The following is a 13,667-nucleotide window of genomic DNA, read 5'->3' as shown; positions in this document are numbered from 1 at the left end:
TTTAAAATGTTAAAAGGCAATAAATTTAAATGCCCTTTCTCTGCCAATTTATGGGCTCTTGAATGTAGAACAATTTCCTACTTAAGCACTTTAAAGCTGTGACTGACAGTCTCACTGTCGGATTTCTGAACTGCTTAGTGGAATAGTTTGGTAGTCTCTCCAACTCATAATGAAAAGTGACATGAAATTATCCTTATGATTCACATACTAACTTCTCCATTTATGACAAGAGATCAAGCTACTATAATTAAGCAGAAGACATTTAACAATGTATTACTGCTTCTTTCAAGACAAGACTGATGAATACGCAATAAGCAATTACTAGTGGAACCTGACAGAGCTGGATCATTTTATATGAACAAGTGTGATTTTTATTTTTTTTACATATGCCATAAACTATTCTGTAAAATCATTTATGATGCTTGTTTAGGTAACAGAACAATAAATGCATAACTGTACAGTACACAAAGACCATGTAAGAGATTTTTGATATGGTTTCTTTTGATTTCTTTTCAGTATTCTATGTTATTTTCCAAGTTCCAAGGAAAAGATCATTTTGGAGCAGGTGAACGTTCAAACAGAACAATATGCCTTTAGGGTTAAAAACAAAAAAGGACACAAAACAATTTCAGTTTGAGAACTTCTTATATTAACTTAGAGTGGAAAAGACTAACTAATGCCCAGATCAATTTCATCTTGGACAGGTGCTGATAAAAAACACACATAACACACTGAGGTATCTAAGTTAGTAAATGTCCAAGCCTCTGTGCTTGCCTTATTCATAGAACACGGATCAAGTTTAATGCTGAACCCATTGATCTGTGTACAGTCCATTTATCATTCATGAAAAGAGCCAGTGATCTTCACAGTATATTAGAAGAAACAACTTGGATCATCTGTCAACGGCCCTCTTATTTCTGCTTCCCTCTCCACAGGGATTTCATCTTCTTCGATTCTTCTTGAATTAAAATGTTGCTTAGCAACACAGCTGGGGGCACCAATGGAAGAATGGCTACAGTCTCTCAAACTGTTAAAGCAGCTGGGGCTCTTGTGGCGATTCTCCTTCCAAGAATCATGCATAATCATGAAATACGACTTAATGTTTCAATACACCAAAATACCACATGCATCACTCAATGATCATTTAAGTAAATATTACGAGGAAACATGCCATGAACAAGGTCCCTCTTACCAAATAAACATATTTATAACAGTAAATATTGGCCTTTTAAATATTTCCCTTGAACCACTATTTTGCAATGTTTGTGTGTCACTCACTGATCACCTGACAGGAAACAATGCAGGTCTAACTGTAACAGGAAGAAAGTGAGAGTAAAAGACACAGCTCTGCCTTTAACAGCAGTTCAGTGTAATGTATCTTTAAATGCAACAAATATTTCAATAACCAAAAGCATAAATAAAGTTAGTGTGTCTCATTAATATGTACCCAGTGAAACACAAGCATACAAATATGCGTAGCACTCTATGAAACAATAGCTAGATTACATTTGCCACAATAGAAACTAACCTTGCAAATGGATAAGATTCCTACCATCCTACTGTACCTGAAGGTAAATGTCCTAACCATAACTATAATTTGAAATGGAACAGAGGGAAAATGAAAAAAATTTATTTGTTCTAGGCAAAAGGGAAATGTTTCCACTGTGTCAATGCATTTATACAACACACCCCAAATACTTAATGAACTCATCCCAAACCACCCAACAACATGTTGACTTACTACACTATTTACTGAGCATACCCATTTATCCAGCCCTTCTAGGATGAGGATTCCAAATCCCATAGGAATGACTAGAACGTGGGTGAGTTTTTATGTATTAAGCTCTAAACTCACATATTGATAAATCTGTCCCTAAATCTTTTATCTTTGTATATCTTGATGCTGACAGTTGTCATCACTTAAAACTAAAAAAAAAACACAAATATGGCACTACAACGACTGCCAAGGGTGTGATTTATTAATGCTGGTATTAGAATTTTTGCCACCATTCAATTTTTGGTGCTAATTCATGAATTTAAATTATGGTTTCAAAAACTTTAATGTTTGATATTTATTAAGTAAAAAATCTGAAAAGCTTGATTTTAAAAAGCTTGCAAGTTCATAAAGAAGTCAGTGGGAGTTTCCTAAGCAAAGTGTATGCGGTTTTTCAATTCAAGCTTTTGTAGACCCATTGAAAATGATGGGTAGAATAAAAATTTGACGCATTCCAGTTTTTTTCCACAGTTTAATTTGAGCAACATTTTTCTAAAAAAAATAAGCAAACATTTGTTGAGTTTAGTAAAATTTCGATTTTGTTCCAACTGGAAAAAAAGACTCTAAAATTCACAAATTAATAAATTAATAAATACGCCTTTAAGTGCCTGTTGGCTGGGTTGGGTTGTTAAATATTAGCCCCATACTGTATTCCAGAAAGATTCTAGTAGAAATCTAATTTATAACATTAAAAAATGTTCTTTATATTCCAGAGTTGGTTGTTGCCTTTCCTTATTTGCCAAAGGAGCTCTGTTTTGTGCAAGTCTCTATGACAATCTGTTTTATTACACCACTAAGCACATTTTTTGTATATGATACATTGGTTTTAATACTATTTTAAAATCATTAATCAATAATGACTTTCTTAAAGTGGCTATGGGAGAACCCTAAATATACCAAGAATGCAAATATTTGAAAGTTTGCTTTTTAATATGTTTTGTCTAACATAAGAAATTAATATTATAGGTAATTATCCAACACTGAGTACAATGGCATTTTGAATGGTGCATATTCCTCTAGGGAAACTTTAGCTATCCGACTGTCTGGATTTATGACGGGTTGATTTGCTTTAATGTCAATGGCATGCATGCAGCTTATAGCAAACATGAACCAAAACATCCCAGAGAAATATTGTAACATGCCCTATGCTACTGCCCTAGCTAGGTTGTTTAGCTGCTGACATCGTGGGGTTTGAGAAATAAATCACTGACTTGCCATAATTGTGCCAAGCTGTTTTAAAACAGAGCTGAACCATGTAGAGATTACCCACTGATATGCTAAACAGATGTTTACTTGATATCATTAAACTGTCTAACAAAGATCTATTTGTGATGGTCAGCATAATTCCTAGAAAGATTTTTTTACAAACTGCAATATGTCAAGATGCAGATAACTCCAAAAGTTAAAAGACAGCCATTAAATAAAAAACGTCAATACCCCCGTCTTTACAAAATAACATTTGAAAATGATTATGCTGCTCATATTGAAAAAGAAAAAAAACATGAGGTCTATATCTTTAGATCTTTTATTGAGCTGTGACTACAGCATCAATAGCTGCTGCTCAGCTGTAAATGAAAATTGATTCCAGATCTAACCCCTCATTTACAGTGTTCCTCTAATCCGAAGTAGACCTATTAAACAGCAAAAGAACGCATATTTAATGGAACGCTTGGAACAATCCAAGATGCTTTCAATGTGCGAGGGAAGCAGGCAATGCTTCACATGCAAGCCCTTTCATTTCATGCTGTTTATGACTGAATAGATAATATCAGGAAGGAAACATTAGACTGTTGATAAAACACAACAGTTAAAAAAAAGGCCACAAATGCAACCCACTCTCATTAAGATTATAGACAGTGGTGTACAGAGGGGATTTTGGAATAGTAATAATAATATCTCATAAGCACAATAATAAAAGTTTTCAGAGAATGCTAAAGTCGATGTTTATTCTCATAGGGATTACACGTAAAATTCTCAGTGAATGATTCTGGAACATGTCTAGCAAAAGTCTTTGTTGAAAGCCCTGTTATACTTATTTTTACTCAAACTTAGACCATTACTGGTGCTTAAGACTAAACAAAGGCAGGATATCTATTTATATCTACCTATCTATTTATCATCTATCTACAAACTATCTATCTTTCCTTTTAAGTCAATAAATAGTTGGTCAAAACCTCAATAATGATTCACATAGAAGAAGGTGCTACCACTCTTAAGTAGCTCAGATATCAAAATAATATTTCATTGGAACAAAAAAATCTATCAGTACAATATAGCAGCACACTTTCAATGTATATTGGGTCAGGGCAGCATATCTGGGCAGTCATCCTTTCAAACCTTTGGCACATGGAAGTTAAATGTTATGTACTTATATATTAATATATTTGCATATGTAAATAATTGTTCAAAACCTCAATAATGATTCATATATAAGAAGGTGCTACCAATCTTAAGTAGCTCAGATATATTGGGTCAGGGCAGCACATCTGGGCAGTCATCCTTTCAAACCTTTGGCACATGGAAGTTAAATGTTATGTATTTATATATTTGCATATATATATATATATGCAGCTCACTGTCTGTGTACTATTATTATTTTTGCCAGCACCCTGGGCGTTTGAGCCTTTATATATGGGTGTGCTCTGTTTGTTTCTTGTATATATATATATATATGTGTATATATATATATGCATTGCAAGGCCACACATGACGACTAAACCGGCTGCCATTCAATTTACAAAAGATTAGTTTGGAAGGATGGAGCACGCCAGGAATACTTTGATCAATAAAAATATCCTTTATTGAAAAATTGGATTAAAACCATATAGAAAAGCTCAGACCCCCCAGCTTGACGCATTTCATGGCTCAAACGCCACTTTTATTGACCATAGTATTCCTGGATTGCTCCATCCTACCAAACTAATCTTTTGCAAGTTACCACGCCTGGATCGGGGGCGTTTCTGGATGTGAAGGCACGGGATACTAAGGCAGAACTACCCGGTGAGTGCTCCCTAATATTGTCTATAATGCCATTCAATTTAGCAGGCATACACGAAACACACAGAACATTGACCACTATAAAGCGATGTAATAAGCGCTTCATTACAATATGAGACCAATGCATTCAAAATATTTTGGTTACTGTGATTTGTCCCAATAACTCTTGTGTTACTAGAGGATAAATTAAATAATTGACCTGTGAGCCCAGTGTGCAGTGTGGCCCAACTTCTTATTGTGGAAATACTTGTAGCTTTATTCAAAATGTTTGTTACATATCATAACCATATATAAGCCCATAAATAAATGCATTATAAAATATAAGAATAGTACCTGTTCGCTGTCTTCTTCGTCGCTGCTGAGCTTTAAGTCATCTTCAAGCATACTAAATGAGCAAAATACAGGAAAGAAAGTCATTAATATTCCAGTCCAGACCTGTGCCTTATCTGTTTATGTAGTACATTTATCAGCAAGATGCAAATGAAAACATTTTCACAAAATTATTCGCTAATCATTTGCATGCCATTACAACTTATGTATTAAATGACTGAAAAACTTTTGCAAATGTTTTTCTTACAAAGACATTAACTGCACAATTCACATTTATTATAGATTTGCATAATTAGTCATTAAATGGATAAACATCTCATACATTTTTACTGTATCTTTAGGTGGGGCAAATGATTTAGAAATGTTGCTGAATAGCAAAGATGTTATGAAAGTTGTATATATGCACGAATAAATACGCTGGAGATTTAGATGCATGATATAATCTATATGATCTATAAGAACAGAGCTGGTCAAAAATTTGCCATATTATGAAACAGATATTAATACATACAGTCATAAAAGCAAGATGTATTAATTACTAATCAGCTTAGCCCACAAAAATCCTTTGGCCCACTGGCCACAAGCTAGACAAATCTGTTTGAGTTTTATCATTTAGAGTGTTTCCTATCAGCATACACAATACTGCATTTTGTTAAGCAGTAAATATACCATACAGTACATTCCACAGCACAGCTATAAATGTATTCCTTGGCCATTTATGTGGGTTTTTACACAAAGAGGAAGAGAGAGCATGACCTATTTTTCCTGTGTTCATAATATGTCTCCATTCCCAAAGGTAGTTACCCTCATTATCACATACATTGCCATGAGCTGAAATAAACTCGAATATCACCCACAACAGATGCATAACTGAACACTATGTGAACAGAGTGTGTAAGTACAGGCACCCAGAAACCCATTATCCAGAGAGTTACGAATTACAGAAAGGCCATAGAGTCCATTTTAAGCAATTAATTAGCATTTTTTTTAAGATTTCTCTTTAAAGGGGACCTGTCACCTTAAGAGTTAATTCCAAATTGTTTTCTATTGTGTTTGTCAAGCAAAATAAACTTTACTTACACTGTATAAATTATTTTAATCTTATTTTATTCAGCCTTGGAATTCACAATTGCAACAAGCAGGCCGGCACCATTTTGAGGACACTGTTATCAAAGCAGGCATTGCATCCTGCCAAAATCTTGTTTCTGTGCCAGTATGGGGGGACCTAATGCCCATATCCATGCACTGGTTACACACTTACATGGTGAGGAGGGAGGGGGAATGTGAGGAGAGCAGCAACATTAAAGAAGTTCTGAATTGAAAGTGAAAGTAACTCTCTGCCCCACCTCTATGCCTAAGGCAATATATGATTGACATCTGGGATTTTTAAATGCTTATATAATGGGTATGGATGTGGTAATAAAAAAATTATTTTGGGTTTCTTGTTTAATTTGAAAAGGGCTTTTATTATACAGTTTTTTATGTCTGGGTGAAAGGTCCACTTTAAATGTGAAGGAAAGGTAAAAACTAAATAAGCTTTATCAGAAAGGTCTATGTAAATACAGCCATAAGCACTCACAGAAACGCTGCACTGAGTCCTATATCAAACAAAACAGAATTTCTTATCTCCTTCCTTGTCTCTGTAATTCCTGTGCCAGAGTCTTCACAGCTTTCTCCCCTCTCCTGCTCCCCCCTCCCATAAGAATGCTAAGAACTCACTCCCCCCCTTTAGGAATGTGGATCTGAGCCAATCAGCAGGAAGCTTCCTCATAGTCTTACTAACTGCGCATGTACAGGGGTCTTGGTTTTGGTGCAGGAGTGAGGCATTATGGGAATTTCCTTTATAGAGCTCAGTGTTTTTTTCCTATGAGGCTTCTGATCATCTGAACGGGAGAAATATGGGGAGACTTAAGGGCACTATTGAGAGAACTGAAGGTATGCCTGCAGTTTGAGATTAACACTTTATTAGTCTTTCCTTCTCCTTTAATGATAAAACACCACCATGTACTTGATGGTAACTAAGCTAATTTTTTTGTGAAACTGCAGCAAAACAAAGTCGACAAGACAAAAAAGTCACCGAGACAAAAAAGTTGCCAAGAAAAAATGTTGTAGAGACAAAATAAAATCAGAAACTCACATTTGGAGTGAGAAAAAAATGCAGCAAGTGTAAAAATTGTTGGCCATAAAGAAGTTGACTTCAATGCATTTGCAATTTTTTCAATAGGTTCGCCTACTGAAAGGTTTCACCTGGTAGAAGAAACATTTTATTCTGATAAGATATATTGACTGATTGGACTTTCCCTGTCTTCAGCCTGCCCCTGACCACTGCCTGTTATTCCGGACCCTCCTTGTTTGCTGCCAGTCCAGACCCTCTGCCTGCTTTACGGATTTGTATTGTCTTATGCCTGCCTCTGACCACTGGCCCGTTGTAAGGACATCGATATTTCTTATCGCTCATTCTCATTGCTTTACTTAATAAATCATGTTTCAGCATCATAACTTGTTTCCTGCCTATCAACAAGTGCAGTACCCCCTATATCCATATTACATGGCATATAAGCTCCTACCTGCCAGCCACCCACCTGTGGCTGCTCCTGACAGGTTTTCTAACCGAGATCTTAAGAACAGAAGGTAATTCCACTCCTACTTAATTTCCTGCAGATTTTAATTTCCCAGTCTGTGTGACATATTGGTTGAATTCATAAACCAATGAACAATAATATTTTTGAAGCACAAAGCAAAAATTAAATAAAGAAACAAAATAATGAAAAAAGTTGCTAATGGTGTTTTAATAGATTACCTTGCCTTTTAACCTCATGCTTACAGTTATCCAAGTTCACAAAGCATAATATTATAAAACTCAATGATATATTTTTTTATTTTAAAGACAGTAGTTTCTCTTGAAAGTGATCTGAATGGCAACACTACAAGAGCTTACCAAAGTCATATGTGTGTGTTAATCTCTTAGCTGGGAAAGCACTTTTAAAATGCTGTTCAGTCCGAAGGCAAAAGAAATGAGGCCAGTTAATGCAAATAAAACAGACCACACTGGCATGCATATAATTCTTATGGAAACTAGAAAACCATACTTGACCTTCCCATTCAACCTGTAAGTGCCAGTATTTCACTGGGGTTTTTCTTTGGCTGAAATATACCAGAAAAGAAACAAGTGAGTGCTGCTAAATTTAATGGTGTCCATAGATGGGCCGGCATTGTTATTGTGTCACAGTGACAGTGCTACATGTGCCCCTGACAAAGGCACTTTAGTGTAAGGTTAAAACACATTGGGTTTATTACATATTACATTTTGTTGATCCAATATTTGGAGTGCCCTGTTGTACAGTACATTTTACTTATCTCTATTATTTAGGCATACTGGTGTTCCCCTATAGAGAGCACCTTACATCATATTATCGCTTCGGTGAAACTTGGTGTGCTATTTCTAGCTACTATACAGGTCACACTCAAAAAAGCTAACCTTATTATGAGCTGGTGGACCAAATGGTCATGGGTATTTTATACCCTAGAGTAGTGATCCCCAATCAGTGGCTTGTGAGCAACATGTTGTTCCCTTTGGATGTTGCTCCCAGGGGCCTCAAAGTAGGTGCTTATTTTTGAATTTCTGGCTTGAAGGCAAGTTTTGGTTGCATAAAAACCCAGTGTAATTGCCAAACAGGGCCTTCTGCCTGTCCACATAGGGGCTACCAAATAGCCAATTATAGCTCTCATTCACACTTCCATGAACTTTTTTTCATGCTTGTGTTGCTCTCCAAAATATTTTCAATTTGAATGTGGCTCGTGGGTATAAAATGTTGGGTACCCTGGGACCAGGGCATCATTGTTTACCTCAATATTTTGGAAAATCAATTAAGTTAGGACTTTACCATTAGAGACATACTTTAATAATGATTCTGCCCCATTTTTTTTCAAACCTGTATCTTGTAATCCTGGCCTATAACAACAATAGAAACTAATTTAAGATATTTCTGCTTTTGCTTCTTAATTCAATCATGAGTATTCTCCCTAACTTTCTGTCTTTTACTTTCAGTTTACAGCTACCTTTTACTTCTTTTCTTATTTTTTACCTCGTGATTTATTGTCATTTTTATATCTAATATATATTTTTTTACATTATACAATGTAGTAATGGTAACATATTTGTGTGATACGGAAAGGAAAACGTAAATATATAGCAGTCACATAATATTTCATCCTGGGAATCAGACTGATAGAAAATGTGCAATTTAATCCCTCCAAGAGAACTTCAAAAGTGCTTAAAAAAATTAAATGCAGATGGCTATGCATTAACATTCCAAACAGATTAGACAAAACAAAGATCTATGTTTACGAGTACACTTCTAAGGATTTTTATAATTATTCATTTTTCACCCATGTTTGTTATGCTCTTTTCCTCTGTGGGCTGAATGTCATTACTAGTGCAACAAGTTCCTCTATTTCAGATAAAGGAGAATGAACATATACTGAAAGGGAAAGAAAAAAAGTATTTGTGCTATGGTGTTCTATATAAAATTAACATTTGTGTTAATTACTCATTCAACTGGGCAATCTAGCAAAGACCAACTCTGTCTGTATTTCTTTTATATACTGTACCTATTAAATAACCCATGAAAAATCAGGATTTAGAAATACTCTGTCCAAATTATCTTTCAGGCAAAAATTAGCTTTTTATGTGGGGAAAAAGCTATGTTTGAGTTTTATGTGCTCGCAACTCATTGTAATTGTATGTGAGAGTACATCGGATGTCAAAAATTGTCTTGAAATTACCCAGGAGTAACACGTTACTATAGCAACGTGACACTGGACCTGCTAGACATGTCCTAACTAAATATTTTTGCAGAACCTGCAATGTCATTGCACATGCAGAACAGAGCTACAGAAGTGAATAAAAGTCAATTCCAAATTACTCTACATTATTATTACTGTAACCTACAAATACATAGGTAGTTAATAAATAGAGGGCAAATTTACTTTCAAGTATGTTGTGGTAGGAAATACAACATATTTAAGGCTGAACTTAGTGTGCAAAGTAAAAAGCATGGCCATAACACATTTAAGTGCGTCTGGGGGCTTGGACTAAGTTTGCTCAAGGTCCTAGATTGGTTAGGGCACATTTCTTAGTGTTTTTCTGTTATGTTTTTGTTTCCATAGAATAGTAAATATATGTAAAGGAAGGAGATGGATACGTTTTTCTAACTCAAAATGATCAGGAAAAATATTAAACATTTTCCCGCCCACATGAAAAAATGAATTTGTAAAGGTCTCAATTGTTTACATATAACCAAGCATATCAGACACATGACTGACAATAACTATACAAATGAGTCTTCTGAATGTAAACTGCTTTATAACAAAGGACACTGGCCTTTATATGAATACAAAACAAATATACACACAGTTGGGCTTATTAACCTTTTCAGTGAAGTCCAGGAGTGTTTCCAGCTGATTAAACAAGAGATGAGAAATTTCTGGTAGGTGCTTAAAGTTATTCAAAACTCAGTGTATTATCTCCATATGTGTGTGTGTGTGTTTAGTTCCCTACTTTAAACTTTAACAAATGGAAAGTTTTTTTTATAAACCTTCATTTTTTGATACAAGGTGATACTAGCCTACTTCTTTTTGTCCTTTTACCAAAGGTTGGAAAGATTTGCATATTTTCTTATGATCAATGTAACCTTCAGAGACTTCTGATATAATTATAACTGATAATAGGAGATGTATAAGTGGTCACCCAATTTGTGCAAAGTGCAATTTTTTTACACAGTCCCCACATTTTTTAAACACAATGCAGAGATCTGTTTCCCAGAATTCCAGCATCATTACAGCCACCAGGGTAATTGTGCCTGACCCAGGGTTCAAGGTTCTAAGTACTTTAGGTCATGTGATCATGTGAATGACATAGTAGATGTGGGCATCCTAAAGGGTTATAGAAAGCTTTTGAGAAGAGATAGTAAAAGTAAGAACAATGCAATGAGAATTTTTGAAATGCAAAGCAATTTGCTTGGTTTGGTTATTCTTTACCACTCTGGGTGGTTGCTTTGACTCTGTGATACTGAATATGATACTGAATCACTCCAGCTAAAAACAACAGTCCACTCAGCACAATATAAAAAAGATGAAGCTAAGGTAGGAATCATCAATGGCCTGGGGGGATATAGGGATCAGCTGGTGATTAGTTATACAAATAGCATAATATGTTATGTCCAATTCAGTATAGCTAAGAAAAAAAAAGAATGTAAAATGTGAATTATCATTTACGGAAGGCACACAAGTGAATTTGACCTGTGTCATACATAGGCTGCAACCTTCCAACAAGAGTAGAAATCCACTTTTTCTGGCATTGTGGGCTATTGGTCTGCCACAGACACTGCCAAGCATACCATTACCCCAGGAATTAGCCAGCTTGCACACTTGATATATGTTACAAAAATGCAAATCCCAGAGTTCTTATAGGAGTCTCAATAAAGTAGGGATGGTGGGAGTTAAACTATTGTTATAGCTGGGACTCTAACTGTTGAAGTTCATACGCTATTTGTGATACAGTTGGGAAGCTACAAGTCATACTGAGCTTGCTTGGTTCATTACATTATCCTTACTTCCCATAAAGGGGTTATTCACCTTCAATGTTCACCTTCATTGCCAACTGTAAAAGCTACTTTTTATACCTGTTAAATCAGCCCTTCTTTTCTGTTTCTCTGATCAGGTTTCTGAGGGGATGCGAGAGCACAAGCAACCAATGAATTGGTTCAATTGGAAACAAGTAAGGGCAAAGCCTGGACATGATGATGTAAGCATACAGGAAGTTCTTAGTGTGTCAGGTTCAAAATAGGCCACTCCCATCCCTTCAGAAAACTGATCAGAGAGACAACTAAAGGACTGATTTAACAGGTATAAAAAGAACTTTTACAGTGGCCTTTTTACTTTTTTTATGGAAAATGGATTTTCTAACACACTGAGATCATTGCTGGTGGGTAACAACATTTGGATATTGAAGGTGAACAATTCCTTTAAATAAACTAACGAAGTTAAGTGCATAAAGTGCATTAGTCAATAATTTTCTCAGTAAAATCAATAGTATGTCACATAATAATGGCAATTTTAAACAGGGGCTAGGACTTCTTTTGTCTGAAATTTTTACATTTATCTTTTCACCTCCATAGAATTTTCTGTACAGGTATGGGACCTCTTATCCAGAATGTTCGGGACCTGGGGTTTTCCGGAAAAGGGATCTTTCCATAATTTGGATCTCCATAACTAAAATCTGCTAAAAATAATTAAATTATTGAATAAACCCAATAGGACTGTTTTTCCTCCAATAAGGGATCCCATACCTGTACTTAAAAATATGACTTGATCTTAATTATATCAGAGAAATATTTCAATGTCTAGAAGATAAATTATGAATGAATTATGAAGTTTGCACATATATTCACCTATTACTACAACATATGTATGTATGTGCTCCTGAATAATTAATTATACTGTAAAATATATTTTCACTGCATTTTGATAACCCTGTCCATATGGCTGTTATATAAGTTATTTAGAAAAATCTTAAAGGAGAATGCAAGTCAAAATTTAGAAAGCATACTGCCCAATAGTCCTCCTATTGTTTAGTAAAAACGCCACACTTTTGTCTCACCTAATCAAATATTTACTCAGTCACACTTACTTCACATTTTCTAGAACAGGCAGCCATCTCTAAAAAGGTATTCTCCCTTCCTTTCCCTCCTTGCTTCATACTGCACATGTGTTTCATTCCCTCCCCCCCCCTCTGCCAGATCCGCTTCTGATTGGCTGGTGGGCATGTGTAGCTCAGAACAGGAGACAGGATCAAGTTACACACATATATATGAATTCTCTCTTGTTTTCATGCGTATATCGGCTACATGTGCCTGCACCCGAGCGTATCTCATTCATTCGGGTGCAGGCACGAGTAGCAGGCGTAGGGCTGTATTTTCGCCAAGCGTTTTTCTGCTTGCCGAAAATATCAGCCCTACGCCACATCTGGCATCAGCCTAAAGCTTTTAGAGATTGTTGTACATTGTGCAGGCCCATTGGTCACAACATAAGCAGCAATTATTATTTGTGGCTGTCTTTTGGTGCAAATAACTTTGCAGACATTCTGCAGGAATATGAATTCTCTCTACAATGTTATCAATACGACTGCAAAAAAGAACAATTTGTACACTTTAGTTTAACTTATGAAGAGATGGATGGTTATTCCTTCTACATTTTGTATAAACATTTGTTAGTTACCATCGACCACCCATCACCATGTTGTCTTGGATCTATTCTCAGCTGGCGTTTTTATTAAGAAGAGATAGCAGCAATCGTTAGTAGCAGACTTTCCTTTAGCCTATTAACTTTTCCTTCTTGAGACACTCACAATAGCTACTCTTTTATTAATTAAATGTTAATTCATTTGTGAATGTGCAACAAAAATGTGGCCTGTTACTTGGATTTCTATGTCACATAAAAAAAATAGAATTAAAATATAAAATGTATTTTGTACACAAAAGTCTCGATCACACATCTAAACACCCTG

General features: G+C 35.4%; 1 protein-coding gene across 1 annotated transcript in view; it reads right to left on the bottom strand.

The window, feature by feature from the left end:
- Positions 1 to 13,667, bottom strand: part of aff2 (AF4/FMR2 family member 2) — a 332,688-nt gene that overhangs the window by 72,816 nt on the left and 246,205 nt on the right. The window contains exon 8 of the mRNA XM_002934547.5: positions 5,105 to 5,156. Within this exon, the coding sequence (XP_002934593.2) occupies positions 5,105 to 5,156 (52 nt within the window). The remainder of the gene's footprint in view (positions 1 to 5,104; positions 5,157 to 13,667) is intronic.

The sequence above is a fragment of the Xenopus tropicalis genome, chromosome 8 (assembly GCF_000004195.4).
Source record: "Xenopus tropicalis strain Nigerian chromosome 8, UCB_Xtro_10.0, whole genome shotgun sequence".
NCBI lineage: Eukaryota > Metazoa > Chordata > Amphibia > Anura > Pipidae > Xenopus > Xenopus tropicalis.
This window is presented reverse-complemented; position numbering and strand designations above follow the sequence as displayed.